This window comes from Atractosteus spatula, chromosome 25 (assembly GCF_055471065.1).
Source record: "Atractosteus spatula isolate fAtrSpa1 chromosome 25, fAtrSpa1.hap1, whole genome shotgun sequence".
Classification (NCBI taxonomy): Eukaryota; Metazoa; Chordata; class Actinopteri; order Semionotiformes; family Lepisosteidae; genus Atractosteus; species Atractosteus spatula.
In genome coordinates, this window is record NC_142730.1 from 2617134 (window position 1) to 2633661 (window position 16528).

Genomic DNA, 16528 nt, shown 5'->3' on the forward strand with positions numbered 1-16528 from the left:
GCGTCCGAGAAACCAACAACTTTTGAATAAAACTGCGGTGTTTTCCGTTTATCTTCACCTCGGATGGTGTTTCATTGCAGTGGAGTATTAGATACATTTTATTTTCACAAAGCCAGGCCCCTCCAAGTCAGAAACGCAGACCCGCGAGAGAGGAAGGAGGAGGGTGGAGCAGGCAGTTCTGTTTCTGCACAGAACACACTCGCCCGCGCACGGAGCTTCAGGAAGGATGGCCAGATCCCTGAAGGACCACATCATCGACACCTTGGAGGACCTGGATGACAAGGGGCTGAAGAAATTTCGGACCAAACTGTGCGATCGCCCAGGGGAGCCAAAAATCCGGAAAGGGCAGATTCAGGATGCCGACGCCTTGGATCTTGCTAACAAGCTGGTCAGCACGTTCAGAGAGGACGGGGCTGTCCGGGTCACGGTAGAAGTTCTGAGGGACATCTGCGAGAACCACCTGGCCACCACACTCAGCGACAAAACTAAATCGCGTAAGTACGCGGGGGAAAAGTAACCCCAGGAAAGGTTATACAATTTGTTTCTTCTCTTCAACATGTTATCGAGTAGGAAACGTACTTACTTTCGATTTCGTTCATCGTCAAGTTCTTTATGGCCTAAAAAAATAATTTGCAAAAGCCGAAACACACACACACACACAATGATCTGAAGTGCACCAGGCTTAAGGTCGATAATTTGTGAGGTTGGTAAATGAAAAAGCTAGGTGTCCAGGGCATGGTGTCACTAAACAGGAAGAGAAACTATCACATCTGAAGATTTGCTTATCGACAGCGGCAAAGTACCGCGCACAGCACGCGTAACCGAGAACTCAAAGGGACGACAGGGAGACATTTAGTGACAGTTATTTGGAAGCGATTTAGCCCTGGATGCAGATCTAAAGGTCTTGCCGGTGAGTTATTTCTTTCGCGCCGTGTTTATCCAGCGAATCCGTACTACGGTATATACAGCACATCAAAGTCATGAAGTTTGCACCCTCGGAAGCGTGCTTGCCGGTTCCGTTTCAGTTGAAAACAACAACAACAAAAAATGCTGTTCTGCACCGAATGGGTTAAGGAAAGCACATTCCCTCCGTCGCAAATGGATCCTCAAAAGTGCATTTCACTTTTCCGGGTTTGAAAAACAACGCAAAAGTGTTATGTACATTTCGGTTCCGGTCTGTTCCGGCTTGTATAATCTTCTGTACATTTGTTTTTAAAAAAGGAACTACAGGGCAGAATGTGAAACGTGAATGGATTTTACATTTTACAATAGAGTAGCAACTTCTTCTTCTTCTTCATTCATTCAGAATTTCTACCCTGTCTTTCACAATAATTGACCTAATAGCCGTGTATATATATATCTACTCGTGTCTGAGTGACGCGGAAACCTCATAGTTCTGACTCCATGGGGCTGCCCTGCTTCGTGACGTCACAGCGTGCCGGCCGTGACGATGTGCCTCTCCGAGACGCGATTGCGCTCTGTCCTCACAGGCTGGAACTGTACTCTAGCGTCCTGTTTCTTTTCAAGTAAGCATTCCAATCTCACAAGAGTCCAGAAACCAAAGGGTTGGATGGAATTACAGTGTAGGAACGTTTTTCTTTTCTCCCACAATCTAACATTCTCGATTCTGTAATCGCCTGCGAGGGACAAAGCGGGGCTTCGTAAATGTGTTAGAGACGAGCCTGGCCAACAAGCGCGCATCTATGTTCTAAATAAAATTCCTTCGTTTAATTCTAACTTTTCAGATATTAAACACGGATGGTGGAATATTATTATAATATTATTGTAAGATGATTGTCTTGCTACAACAGCTTTCGAGCTGTTTACTTCAGCCCTCCGTCTGTATCCGAACATTACAGTTTGAGGAACTGAATTTATTTGTGGGAAATACTTAGTGTGTTAGTGGGAAATTACATTGAATAACATATATTAAATTATACGACAACAATTATTAAACAGATTTCTTCTTGATTTTCCACTGACGAACACTTTTATAACTTCAGCAAAATCCAAAGACGCTGTAAAGTTATTTTCAGTGATCACATAACGCTTTAGATAATGATCGCTTCTCCACATTTTCCACAGGCCTCTTCCTTTTTCTTATTTTTTGTGCATTTCGCGGCTCCCGAAAGAGACATTACTTACTGGTCGCCCAAAGTGAGCACGTTTAGCACAAAGCCTTGCTCTCCAGATAGCAGCAACAACTAATGACCACGAACTAAGCTCGCATCGCCAGCCGACAGGTCAATACAGTACGTAACTCAGCCTGTACGCGGACCTAACATGCTACAGTATATTGAACATCTTAAAATGGCCGTCTAGAACCTGTCTGTAACTTAATAACCTGCTTACAAATAAACTGAACGGATCCAAATCACCTTACGTTTATCTGCCTCCAGTAAAATATCAGATGGTTACATAGGAGAAACATGTTTAAAGGTGAGTGTAACCATGTTTGGTGAATCGAAAGTTTTTTTTTTCAAAACATAAGAAGTCTTCCCGTTTTTATTTACAAGATGATTCTTTAAACTGCGTCCCATAAAGCAAGGAAAATCTCTTAAAATATCGAATCCAAGCCTGCGGGTAAGAGCGATGTTGACGTGCAGAGCAACCAGATTTGTATCATGTTACTGCAGGGCTTACTGGCAATCCGTGAATGTGCGCAGGTCCCGCTCCTGTCAGAACTCCGTTTGCAGTGAGATGCAGCAGGACCGCTTCAGAGGTCACGTGTACCCGAGACTATGCCGTTCTAGTGAGACTTGAGCCGTGTATTCCAGCTGTGTTAGAACTAGAGGCAGGTGCTGGACAGTAAGGAGGAATGCCTCACTGTGCTTTCTGTGATTTCTGCAGTGGTGGGAGACATCAGCCCCAGTGGATCCGCTACAGGAGGAGGCACCTGCGACGAACCAGCTGCACCAGCCATCCCCATCAATATGGATGGTGAGAACAGAGAACCAGTCACCCCTAGACTTATTCCTACCTAAAATCTCAACCCCCCCCCCCAGGCTATGTGGACAGGGTTTCTGTAGCTAAATGATACTCTTTCTCAGTTATGATGAGCCAGCAGGATACTACTTTATTTGCATAAGAAATCGTCTTCTCCACCCAGAGTCTTAAAATTGTAGCTTTTCATTAAGAAATATTATATTGGAGCGAATTGTACTGACGTTCCTGACCAATGCTCAATCACGAGATCGCTATTTCCAAATTTCTCAGTTTTTTTCCCCCGAAATGTTCACCATATCCCAAGCATTCGGGTACAATAAATCCAAAAGGAACATTCGGAAAGGAATAATATGGGCCTACAACCCTTTTCTGTGCCAGCCTGACCAAACACACCTGACATTCTCTTCTCCCCCCATCTCTTTTGGGACAGAAGTGAATTTCGTGGAGAAACATCGGAATGACCTCATACAGAGGGTGACGCAGGTGGAGCCCCTCCTGGATGAACTGCTGGTGAGGGGAATCCTCAACCAGGAGATGTACAGCAGCATCCTGGCAGCCCCCACCCACCAGGAGAAAATGAGGAGGCTGTTTCAAGGGCCCATACTGGCTGCTGGGGCCAGAGGCAAGCGCATACTCTACCAGATACTGCTTGAGCAGCAGCCCTTTCTGATCGCTGACCTCATGGGACAGTGAATCCAGTCTTAGACACCAACTCCCCCTTCCCAGTCGCAGACCAGGGCTGACCACACCCCGCCCTTTAGGGTCAGAGTGTATCCTGTTCTCAGGTTCAAAATCAATGTCTTCATTAAGAGAATGGCTTTCCGTAACACCTCACTAATACAATATTACTGAACGCTGCAGAATTCTGCCCCTTAAGAGCCAGGTGTGGCCTCCCCTGGCACAACAGTGCTGGGCATTGTGCTGATCTGTAGTATCTGGTTTGCTTTCAAGCTGACCCGAGCCGTGTTTTTTCAAATGTTAGCTAGGTGTTTGGTATCCTTGTGCCGAATCTGAGAGGGCCTTAGTCTCCTTAGTGGAGGAACGTGACCGATTGGGCCCCATGCAGATCCAGCGTGGTTTTCGTCAAGACATTGCCCACGTGCGTCTGCACAAGATTGATTAGTAACCTATTAAGAGCTGTAAAGAGGGCAGTTTCAGAAAGCTGAGAACAGACCGATCAGAGTTCAGCCCACATCAACGTGGCAAACAAGCTTGAAGAATAAATATTTCAGCTGCAACCAGAACTAGAGTCACAATGTCCTGAGCACTAGGACTGGGAGACCCATCCCCTGTAGGCCAGTTAGACTACAGTACCCTGTGTTGTGCATTCCTAATCATTCCAGAGTATGTCAGGTCTTAAGTACAATCAGCTTTGTGATCGTCTGCGTTTGTTTAGACATATGTGGACATTAGGTTTTGTTTTGTTCAGGAAATGTACAGTGTACATGGGCCAGTATTGTGAGTATATCTGATATTTCACTCCCAGAACTGACAAGCAAGGATCACGCTTTTTTGTAAGTCGGGAATTCAAAAGAGTGGCGGACCTTGCTGTGAGACTCACTGTGAAATCCAAAGAATTGGAATTTTTTTTAACGAGATGTTTTGCATTTTTTTTGCAAATGAAATGGGGGATATTTTCATGGAATAAACGCGAAAAGCTCCACTCTCCTGCGCTTCTTCAATTTTTGGTGCTGTTGTTAAACATGACACTCTCATTGCCCCCTCCAGAAAAAAAAATCGAACTTTAATTTATCGACATTAGGAAAAAAATCAGTCTAGCTATATTGAAATCTTAAACGTTCAATAAATCATAAAAAGACATGCCACAGAGTTGGAAAGTCAGAGAAAACCTGGGTTATCACATACATTAAAAAATGTGAACACTCCGTCTGTGGAGAGAGGGGTAGAGTATCTACCCCAGTATCCATTAAATCAGCTCATAAAATGCGCTTTCAGCGTACATTTGCGAATATTACTGCTGTATCGTGCAATAAAGAACTACATACCCCTCCACATGAGCCCAGATTCAGTACAAAAGCAACAGAGTAATTGGAGATTATGGGAAAAAGTCAGTGAGAAAAAGAAACTGTTATGAAGGTGGTTTATTAGTTCTCAGATTGTACCAAGAGATGGATCACATCAGCAAAAAGTTGACAAATTTAAACCGTTGAAGTGATTAAACACCAGCATAAGCCTGCAACCCAAACATGCATTTAATTTCATGTGTGAAAGGCTTTTCTAGCAGAACTATATAATCGACACCCAAGGTAAAAGCACTGCTAAACATTAACTGGGTAATTTAAAACAGGCAACCTTATTCTATCAACCACCTGAGGTTTCAGAATTTAATTTAGGTAATGATAGCAAAACGAGATCAGGCCTTCCCAGTCTAAAGAGGGCGCACACAAGATTGATTATAAGGGCCTACATGGTCAAGTGCTGCAGCATCTAATTAGAAAGAATTCTCCGGAGGCAAACAAAGACAGTGGGAACTAATGACTTGTTTAAAAGAGTCTTTTTTTCTAGCTTTATGTCATGAGGATGTAAGTATGGAACATTTTGGTTCTAGATTCTCTCCTGCTTCTGAAGCAGAAGTTCACTAGGTTTTATAGGTCATTTATAATCCTCGATGAGTGAAGAGTTACAGACCGATTACTTGAATGACTGCTTCAGATCAAGTCATTAAGAATCCAGGGTGGAATGGACCTGTGAAGACCCAGCAGAAACAGGTTTGACTATGATTGCTCTAGACGGATAATACTGTTTACGATGTTGGTACAAAATGCTTCTTTTCACTCACTCTCTTATCTAACTCATGACAAGGGAAAAAAAAAAGACCTTATGACTTAGACTGCAGGAAAACCCACTTGACAGGACAAGGTCATCCAATGCTTCATCCAATTCAGGGTTGCAGAAGCCAGAGCCCATCCCAGCAAGCAATGGACACAAGGCTGGGTACACCCTGGACAGGACACCAGTCCATCACAGGGCACACACAGGCCAGGGCCAACATTCCGAGAAACCTATTAACCCACCAGCATGTCTTTGGACTGTGGAAGGAAACCAGAGCAGCTGGAGAAAACCCATGTGAAACCGGTGAGAACATGCAGACTCCACACAGACAGCAGCCCGGGTCTGGAATGTCAACCCAGGCCCCAGGGCTGTGAAGCAGGAATGCTGACCACTATGTCACCATAAAGCCCTATAAAAATGGCATTTACAAATTTGTTTTGTTTTTCAGGGGAAGCATAGCATGCTCACTTGGAGCCATAAGTGACTATAATAAAACGGTAATACCGGTAAGCTTGTGTGTGTTATTCTTTATGAAACATCTGTGCAGCACCGACCTCTAGCTGAAGTTAGATCAATGCAAAGTCTACCTTAAAAACAGAAACTATCCCACCAACCACAGTTTTCCAGGACGATAATCACATACTGTATTTCATGCAGATTTAAAAAAAAACCCAAGGATGGCTTATGGTAGCTTCTTGTGCCTGTGACAAAAAAGCAAATAAAATAATATCAGCCATATTGTGGGACAAAAAGCTTACATTCTGCAGGGTTCTGGGCAGAGACAGGAGAACTGATTCCATAATAATGATTAATAATCTTAGTGCATTGTGCCAATAGGTAGCTACTAACCTACTGAAGTGTACAAGCCCAGAGGGTCCCAATTCGTTTCCTGGGAACCCCCACATCTGCTTGCATTTGTTCACCTGAGCACTCAGTCAAATCAATTAACCTATTAATAGCTTTAATTTCACCACATTGCTTTCAGTCCATAGACATTTAAGTAGGAGGCTGCCTTTTAACTGCCATGTTTCGTAAGAACCAACCAACCTTTGAGTAGGAAAAAAGCTTGCAAAGGTTACATCCCAGCAACATGTTGTTTTCAAATAAGGATGCATTTTAATAACGGACTTAGCTGCAATGAAAACCAGTAGGTGGTGTGGGTCCCCAGGAATGATATGATGCCCTATGATAACAATATTCCAGAGACAAAGTCTGGCCATTCTTTACACTGGTTGTCTGTGAGCTATTGGATTTGGAATTAGGGAGCAGACATGGCAGATGGTCCTGACTGTCGCTAAATGAGAGCTCTTACCTCGATCTTCAATAGTCAGTTCTTTCTGGCCTATTCATCCACCTGGATCCCAGCACAGTTGTCTTTGCTGTCCAAGGGCCTGCAAAGAGAGACTAAAATGCTGATTCCTTCATTTTTGAAGGTTTAAAGGTCTGCGTGTTCAAAGGCTCAAAGGTCTTTTACAGAGACTAAAATGCTGAAGGTGCAATCCAACAAAACCCCACCTTTCTACCCTGTGTGCCCAAGAAGTAAACCAGCGAAGCTCAAAAGAAGCCTCTTTGTGTGAGTGGAAATGACGTTTTTGATATTGCAAAGAATTAGAGTGATAAAGAGCAGAAACATGGTCTCAAATGGTTTCGAAAGAGTGTGTCTTCACACAGTGAGCCTCCCCACAGGAAATGAAGAAGCGTTCCTTCATTCCAAAGGACTGGGTGCAGGACTCACTCTGTCTAGCTTGTCAAGGGGGCGATTGTGAAGGCGACCTCCGCGTGTGTCGGATGTGGGGTGCAGAGAACTCACTCCTTCTCTCTCTCGCTCTCTCTCGCGGCCGCGGCGGTCTTCTTATAGCAGAGAACCAGCACCAGGACAATGCCGACCTGGAAACCCACGATGCACAGGTACATGAAGACCTCAGAGATGATCGACGTCAGCTCCCGGTTAGCTGGGCAGGGAGAGAAACATTCGCCGCAGGTTTCAGAGTCCAGACAGCTCATTCCCTACCCTCACGTTGCTCCTGCATTAGAGAGTGTTGCGGTGCACACTTCAGCGTCCACGTAGACAGGAAGAGGGAACTGGCTTGTTCGAGACCCATGGTCGTGAACAGAGAAGACGGTGAGGGCACCTGATACAAACATCTGAAATCCTCAGAGGCCCTAACAAAGTCAACCCAGTGGGTTTCTCCAGAATAACACTGAAACACAAAGCAGGGGGCACAAGTGGAAACTACGTGGGAGTGGATTTAAAACGGAGAACAGGAGGCCCTTCTTTACACAAACAGTTGTGGGAGTGTGGAACAAGCTGTTGAAGCCGACACCCTGGTTTCTTTCAAGAGGCGGCTGGCCGAGACCCTAGGCTCAATTAACAGCTAACTACCACATGGACTCGCTGGGCTGACAGGCCTCCTCTCATTCAAAAGTATTCTTACGTTCCTGAATTGACCATAGGAAGTGCACACTTTACCATGGTATTTATGCGAAACCTGTGAGGGTTTCACAGCACTTTAAAATATACTGAAAATATCAGGGAAGGCATGGTGGCAAAGTATTTATCTCTGCTATCTTGCAGCCCTTAGAGCTGAGGTGCTGTCTGTGTGGAGTTTGCATGTCCTCCCCGTGTTCACATGGGTTTCTCCCTACGGTCCAAAGAAATGCTGGGAGATTAATTGGCTTCTGGGAAAACTGGCCCTGGTGTGGGCGTGTGTCTCTGTGTTTGTGTCTGTCCGCCCTGCGATGGCCTGATGTCTTGTCCAGGGTGTACCCACCTTGGGGCCCATTGCTTGCCAGGATCGGCAGCTGCTTCCCCTGTAAGCAGCTGGAAGAAGAGGATAGAAACTGGGTGGATGGATGAAAACAGCAAGGCCACCACTGTATAGTCAACAACCATCCATCCATTTTCTAACCTCCTTATCCACTACAGGACTGCGGGGCAGCCGGAGCCTATCCCAGCAAGCAGCGGGCGCAAGGCAGGACACGGAGGTGACGGCCGAGCCCAGGAACGGCGTCCAGACCTTCCTCGACCACGGAGAGCTGGACCAGCTTGGTGGCGTTGGTGCGGTGCTCCTGGATGTGCAGGAAGAGTGTGCGGTAGAAGTGGCAGCGGTAGGTGCCCGTGTCGTTCAGGGTGACGTTGAGGATGTACAGGGACCCGTCCTGGAGGTCGTCCGTCCTCTTGCTGCCGTTCCAGGCGAGCCGCTCCAGGAACTGCTCGTGCAGGATGGCCGGGGTCTGGTCTCTGTACTCGTAGATCTGGGCGGGAGCCAGGAAGCAGAGAGACACAGGGGCCCCAGCTGCATCACTGCAGGTGAGGACGCTTCCGAACGGAAGGACACGATTCCCGCCGGGAAACAGTTTGTGCATGGTGGAGGAGAATATGCCACACACGAAATACCACTGTAACATTTATTATAGCCAGCAACTACAGTATATCACCCTGTAACTCACAGCTGGGAGCCAGTACTCCTGGGAAAGCTGAGGTTGCTACTGGGAGAGGTATCAGTGGAAGAGACAAAACCCAGGGCATTTCTCGAAAACAGCAGGGGTGAATCTCCATACAGACAGGGAATCCTGAACAGACATACAGACACACGGGCCCTCCAGAACCAGGACTGTCAACCATTGCTGTAAACATTTTTATTTGCACCACATCTATTCTCTCCACAAGGCAGTTTTTGCAGTAAAGTTCTGCAGAATGAATCAGCAGTCATACTGATTAATGTGATCGTGTGGTGACGGTATATAGTGAAAAATGTTTGGAAGACAAGTTAGAAAAAAGTTCAGTGGGGAAAGAATACCATTTTATGAGCAATGCTTGCTAATTTGTGAGGGGGGGGGGAGCGCTGGCTCTGTGGCTCAGGATCTGAGCCTGTGGCTGGAAGGTTGCCGGTTCAAATCCCACAGCCGGTAATGGAATCCTACTCCGTTGGGCCCCTGAGCAAGGCCCTTCACCCCAACTGCTCCAGGGGCGCTGTACAATGGCTGAACCTGTGCTCTGACCCCCAGCTTCTCTCCCTGTCTGTGTCTCATGGAGAGCAAGCTGGGGTATGTGAAAAGACAAATTCCTGATACAAGAAATTGTATGTGGCCAATAAAGTGATCTTATTTTATCTTAATTTGAGGGTTTCTTAATTTCATCTTCTACCCGCTAGGGGGGCAACAAACCGACTTTGATGGGACTAAGTCTTGGGTTTGTGCTAAAAACCCTCCTGCTTAGGGTAGGTGCTGCTCACCTGGACAAAGTCGGACTCTCCTTTCGCCTGGAAGTACCACTCCACATACGCAGACGCCGCCACCTCTCCTCGCCTCTTGCAGGAGATGCAGCCCAGTTTGAAGCCGTGGCCAGTCACTGCCTCTGTCCTGGAATCTACCTCCACACAGCCACACCAGCCCTGACTCACTGCGGAGGAGGGAAGGAGAGAAAGCCGAGTCTTACCCAGGTCAGAGAGCTGAGTACCTCGCCAGGATCAGAGACGGCGAAGAGAAACAGATTCCGACAAAGTACTGGCTCAGTGACCACAGTGACCACAGCCTGGCCATAGAAACTGGACACAGGCAGGCCGGTGTGTCCCAGAGAGGACAGGCTCAGTGACCACAGGCTGGCCATAGAAACTGGACACAGGCAGGCCGGTGTGTCCCAGAGAGGACAGGCTCAGTGACCACAGCCTGGCCATAGAAACTGGACACAGGCAGGCCGGGGTGTCCCAGAGAGGACAGGCTCAGTGACCACAGCCTGACTATAAACACTGGACACAGGCAGACCTGGCTGCCCAGAGAGGACAGGCTGTGCTCATACTACCTGCAAGAAGAGGTAGAGACAGACTATTCTCAGCACAGTGAGCAATTCTCTGGGATTTGACAAACTTTCTTCCCTAAAATAACAAATCTAATCCTGGCATTCCAATCCTACCGAGGGAAGCAGAAGGAAACTCAACAGAGCTGCAGCCCAGTGCCCAGTATGTGATCTTCTGTCACAGTCTGAGGAACAGTGAGCCAGTCTCTCCAAATTATTTTATCTTTTATGTGATGTCTGTAAACATGATAACGTGTTTGTACGGTAAATGTCTGTAAACGCTGAATGAATCGTTTCTGCTTTGGCAACTGTAATTCACCGGCTGTGCCAATGAGGAAGGCTGTTATCACTTCAATCTGAATGGGAATGTGAGCGAGGGGCGAGGACCGAGGGAGAGGGAGATGAGGAAGACGAAGAGACGAAGGGAAGGAGAGGAAGAAAGCGAAAGGAGAGGGAGCCAAGGCCGAACGGAGACAGCAGGAGAAGGGAGGAGTGAGAAAAGTGGAAAGAGAGAGAGAGCGAACAAAGGTACAAGTAGGAACAGAAAGACAACGAGGGGAAACCGCAACACGCTCCGCAGGCGGGAAGTCCAAACGTGCTTGAGCCGGTCAATAACTGGAGTCGAGCACCGAGTCCAGAATCCGAGGTGAAATTAAAAAAAAAAAACTTTTTTGGTAAAAGTACTGCGTGAAGCGCAGTGTAATATTAATAATTTGTACTGGTCCAGAACGTCAGAAAGACACAGACAAGCGACGGACGGACGAGAGTAGGTTGTCGCTCACCGTACAGTGCGAGACACATCAAAACAGAAAGGCGAGGGCCCCGTAACATCTCCGGTGACTTTCTCGCTGGGGCTAGTCGCTGAGTTTGTACAAAACGTCCTTTTTTTTTTCTTAGTCACGTTTTTCCGGTCTCTAAATTTGGACAAGAGGCCGCCGACGGTGAGGTCTTGACTTCAACTGATCGGGAAAACACGGAACTGGAGGACCGTTAAACCTGACCCGTTCTGTCGGTCGAAGCCTAGCAGAAGCAATTCAAGTCGTACACCCGTTTTAATCTGATATTCCTGCCTGCGAGTCAGGGAGTAGTATTTTTAGCCCAACTTAATATCCTACATGTCAGAGGGCTCCTTGGAACGCTTGCTGATGAATGCTTCACTCAAGCACGTCCTCTATCCCAGAAGTATTATGCTACAGTGTTTTTTTTATTTCAGGCAGCCCAGAACGCGTCAATATTTAAGTCCGTACAGCAGTAATGTAAAATAACCCCAAATGTTGATGGAGTGCTATAATTCTAAACCGTGTGTTAAAAATAAACCTCGGCAAACTTGGTTTCTAAACCTTAATCCCCTGAGACGTTTCTGGTTTGTGGTGTACTGGAAACCGATCTAGTTAATATTCATTTATCCCGTTAGCGCCTGAAACTAATGTGAATTATTTCGGGCGCACCTACCGTGTAATACCGAGCACTGCCACAGGGAGCACGTCTAACCTCTTCAAAGGAGTTCCAGGTACCTCTCTGAGGTCTCTCGTCTTTTCAGTTTGTACCGAAGGAAAGGGTGGAATGATGACGCAGCTGGCTGGGACACAGGTCAAACACACGCCAGAATTCCTCCTTTCATCAGACCTGTCCGACAGTATTAGAAGTGTTCATTTTCTTTGCCCCAGCAATACCAGTGGTTTGCCGCTGCGTGATCGACGAACAAGTCCTTTGTATAGTATTGCAAAGTCACAGGCGTCGCTCCACACGACCAACCGTGATGTAATCCTTAACTTCCCTACACCAAATCAAGTGGAACGAGCAATTGTTATAACCTGGTCAGGTAGTGTGCAATTATTAAGAACAAGGATTTTTTTAATTATCTCTGAATCGTGGAGTGCGCAATTCCCTCCTTGGATTCGCATCCCCTCCTTTGCAATATCTTATGTTCCGACACCATTTTTAAGCACGCAAAATGTTTTCTGCCTCAGGAACTGTATCCTGTGTAATCTCTTCCATCCATGTGAGTGCACACGGTGAAAGTCTGAATATAATGACCCTCACAAGAGTATTACAGGTACCTTCTTACTATTACCTACACTGCTAGACATGCAATAACATTCGGATATAGCCTGCACAGAGATCCCAATAGTCTTCTTCACAGTAATCTCTGTTTTCATTAACTGCATCCCTTGACACGTAATACACTACAGACATATCCCTTAGGATCGCTGACTCCTTGTCTGCCTTGATAATATATTTGGAACTCTTTACTGCATGGATCCACGGTGCCTGAAGAGGGCAGCAGAGGTTTGGCGTGCGTCTGCCGAGCCACTCAATCCTTGTTAGAAGCTGCTTCTACTGCTTGTATTGTTTTTAAAGGGTCCTTTGACTTTTGCCCTTAGGGACTGTGCTGAGCTGGAACAAGCTGCCCAGCCATGCTGGGGAGGCTGATCCCTGACTTCTTTCAAGAAACAGGTGGATGACATCCTCCAAGCAGGACGCGACTTTACACAAAGAGTGGTGGGAGTGTGGAATGTGTCTTTTCAGCCGTGCTGTTGAAGCTGATAACCTGACTTCTTTCAAGAAAGATGCTGGGGTCAATTAGCTACTGTACTATATATTTAAAAGGACAAGCTGGGCCAAATCGGTCCCCTCTCATGAACTCTTGTGAACTTGGGTGGTGAGGGAAGGGGTGGGAATGGTGTTCCATGTGTCCCTTTTTCCTGATGTGTTTGATAAGTTTAAATAAAAAGGTACACCACAGATACTGATGAAGATGTTGTTTTAGGTACCATGTAAGAGCATCCCAGTGTGAGGAAGGATAAATGTGTCACTGGGTGAGTAAGATCGGGGTACTTGGACAGTACACACACTGATGTTTATGAATGCACAGTTGCTTTCTTCTTATTATGGGAGCAGTGTGGAGACGACACATTCAGTGAGACCGAGCAGGTCGGATGTTTGTTTTTAATTTTGTCCCCGTGAACTCCTAAGCAGGAACAGAAATTCATTAGGGACAGAAAAAGTCTTTGGAAATTCATCGATCACACTAGTGTTTTTTGCTCTTCTTATGCATGCCACTTGAGAACCGGCACACAGGAAAATGGGAGAGAGTCTTCATACTTAATTACAATAATCTCCGTCCCCATGGTGTAATTAACTAGGCCGCTGAACAGTTATTGTCATTAACTTTAGTGACAGCACATGGTGACAGATTGCTTTCTATTCTAAGATGTCCTTATGGAAATTTTAAAGACACAGCAGGAGTAGAAGGATTTGCAAGAAAAAAAGAGAAAAGTAAAGATTTAAGCAACCTAATGCACTGTATTATTTATTTATGTATTTATTGATACTGTTCCCCAATATAATTTCTGAACAATGAATGAAGCAACACCATCTACAAGATACCTGTCCATACCTGTTAGTAAGTAACATTAAATAGGATAAGTCAGCTGTAGGAATCATTTCCCAGGAAATATCACCTTGGCATTAACAGGCCTCTGGAGGAATCTTGATCTATTGATCAGGACAGCACCTCCTTCACAGACCTCCAGGTAGGATCATCCTGTGGCCTGTATCATGTGGCCTGTATCAAAGACAAAGTGAGACGTATCACAATGCTGTCATAACCTTGCCAGTCGCTGGATAATGAAACTCGTCTACCATGGATTTTACTCTTGAACATTCCTGAAATGCAAGCCACTTGCGTCTGCAAACCCTATAGGCAAGATGCAGTAATGTTGTTCATAGAATATACCAGCTTATGCAATTCCATAAAACTCTTGATTTTAAATTCAGCCATAACTCGGTATTCATATCATTCTGATCTTCCATCGTCACTGACTCAGTATTAAAGTGCTGTCAGGCCACTGTTGGGGGAAGATGGGTAATGATCGCACTGGCGTAATTCCTGATTTTTGACCCACATATAGAGCTCTTTGATGCTGTTCAACACTGGCACCAGACAGCAGCTCGCTGCGAATTCTGCTGCAGCTGTTGCGCCAGTCTGTGGAGGAGAAGGTCAAATGCTCTTTTTGAGGAATGGGGGCTACGGAGGTCACAGCACTGCAGATCTATTTTAAAGGCAGGTCTTTTCGGAACGTAGGATGCTGCTTCCCATCTAACTTGAGCCATTCACACACCAAGAATTGCGTAAGCTGGGAGATCACTGTGTCCGGAAATTCTCAGAAACTAGCAGAGCCTTTCCAAGCGTTTTTTTGTTTTTTCCATGTGGGGCAGAGGACAGGCTAAGAGGAGCTCACAGTTTGCAGCACTGTCTTGATTCACAGAAAAGGGGTGCCTGCACACGCCGGCATTACATTCTAACAAGATGGACCAAAGCGCCATCTCTCAATTCAATCTTTTATTTAACTCTTCAGATTACCCAAAATGTTTCCCCTATTATAACTAAGTTTGAATTCAAACTTATAGCTTTGAAATTCAAAGATGAAGTCCGTTCTACAAAGCAGCTTTCTCTTACTATACAGTGCTGTAGGTTCATCCAGTACAAAGAACTTCCACTCATCCATCCATTCCCTAACTGCTTTATCCAACTCAGGGTCGCAGGGAAGCAATGGGCGCAAAGCAGGATACACCCTGGACAAGAGGTCAGGCCATTGCAGGACACACACAGACTCACACACTCATTAACCCATAACCAGAGCCAACTTTCCCAGAAGCCCATTAACCAGCAGTATGTCTTTGGACTGTGGGAGGAAACCAGAGGACCTGGAAGAAATTTATGCTAACATAGGAGAACATGCAGACTCCATGTAGATAGTAACCCAGAGACCCAGCACTGTGAGACAACAGTGCTCATACTACACCATCGTGCAGCCCTATGAAGACCTTCCTTGTAGGCAAAATATACTCAAACATTTCCCTCGTCACATCAAGAGGAATGTCACAGGAACTGCACACCCACCTAACCTGAAGGGAAAGAATTAATCTTTGGTTTTCCATTCATATTAAGAGTCTTGCTCATTAAAGACCTCAATGCTCTGCTGACCTCTGTTCTCACACATAATTGGAAATCATTGTTCAAAAAAATGGTGCAATTTGTAATTATTAACCCAGGAAGAAAACTAAATCTTCCTCAAATCAATGAGAGCAAGCCATACACATGCAAACAGATGAGAATATATACTTAAAAGCGCTTAATTTAAACTGGGGAATGTTGCAATAAAATTGCAAAAATGTACAATTTTAGTGGTTATGCTAAAAAAAAAACTTTGCTGCTCTTAAACTGGGACAATGAAGAGACTTAAAGGAATGTCCCCCATCGAGGAACTAAATCTCTTCGGTCATGGACAGAGACAACGAGGAGAAAACATGATTCAAACGTATTAAAGACAAAGAACTGCAGGCACTTCCTTTCAAAATGACTTGTCTGGATAAAGATGCTCAGCCAAGTAGTCCGAGCTGACACATACTGATCTGTTTTGTTCAAGAAATGACTGGATGAGATCCTTGAATAAATGAGTTACTTGGAACCAAAGGAGCTAGATGGCATAGGTGACTTTTACCCCGTTTTGTACTGCTGAGTTCAATTTGAATCAGGACAGCTGCACGAAGTTCCCTTTAAAGGTCATAATTGGGTGAGATGCCTCTTAATTGTGGGCCTACAGAATGAGCTGGCAGGCAAGGGGCATAATTGCTAGGAAAGGAGATTTCAAAAGCCAGTGTTCAGGCATTAGGAAGCTAAATTTGTGCAAGTGCATGTAACTGTCTTTCTTGGCTTTCTAAAAAGTGAAGGTTCAGATATACAAAAAAGCCTGGTGTCAGTTTTTAAAGGGACCGATTGAGATAGTGACATCTCGTTCACCTCCCCCACTTGACTGGACAAGCTACAGCAGGGCTTGCAGGGCAAATGGAAACTAAATCACCACTCGCCCCAGCATGGCCTAGCATGGGGGGCAAATGTGATGAATATGAGTTTCAGAACACTGGGCGACGGCAAATTTCTTCCCCTGGAAACCAAGGCTCTCCACGGAAAGAAAAAGCAGAAAAAGC

General features: G+C 45.7%; 2 protein-coding genes across 2 annotated transcripts; one reads left to right on the forward strand and one right to left on the reverse strand.

Moving 5' to 3' along the window:
- The first annotated feature begins 98 nt into the window (after window positions 1-98).
- On the forward strand, window positions 99-4609 carry LOC148815052 (apoptosis-associated speck-like protein containing a CARD). Its single transcript, XM_088905709.1, has 3 exons — window positions 99-494; window positions 2851-2940; window positions 3377-4609. Exons 1-3 carry the CDS (start codon window positions 227-229, stop codon window positions 3637-3639), a joined length of 621 nt encoding a protein of 206 aa, XP_088761835.1. The 5' UTR covers window positions 99-226; the 3' UTR covers window positions 3640-4609.
- Window positions 4610-4724: 115 nt separating this feature from the next.
- Window positions 4725-11583, reverse strand: LOC148815053 (sodium channel regulatory subunit beta-1-like). The gene is made up of 6 exons (XM_088905711.1): window positions 11317-11583; window positions 9975-10141; window positions 8757-8994; window positions 7550-7691; window positions 7052-7130; window positions 4725-6440 (listed from the first exon to the last, which is right to left on the reverse strand). Exons 1-5 carry the CDS (start codon window positions 11363-11365, stop codon window positions 7082-7084), a joined length of 645 nt encoding a protein of 214 aa, XP_088761837.1. The 5' UTR covers window positions 11366-11583; the 3' UTR covers window positions 4725-6440; window positions 7052-7081.
- Between the last annotated feature and the right edge of the window lie 4945 nt (window positions 11584-16528).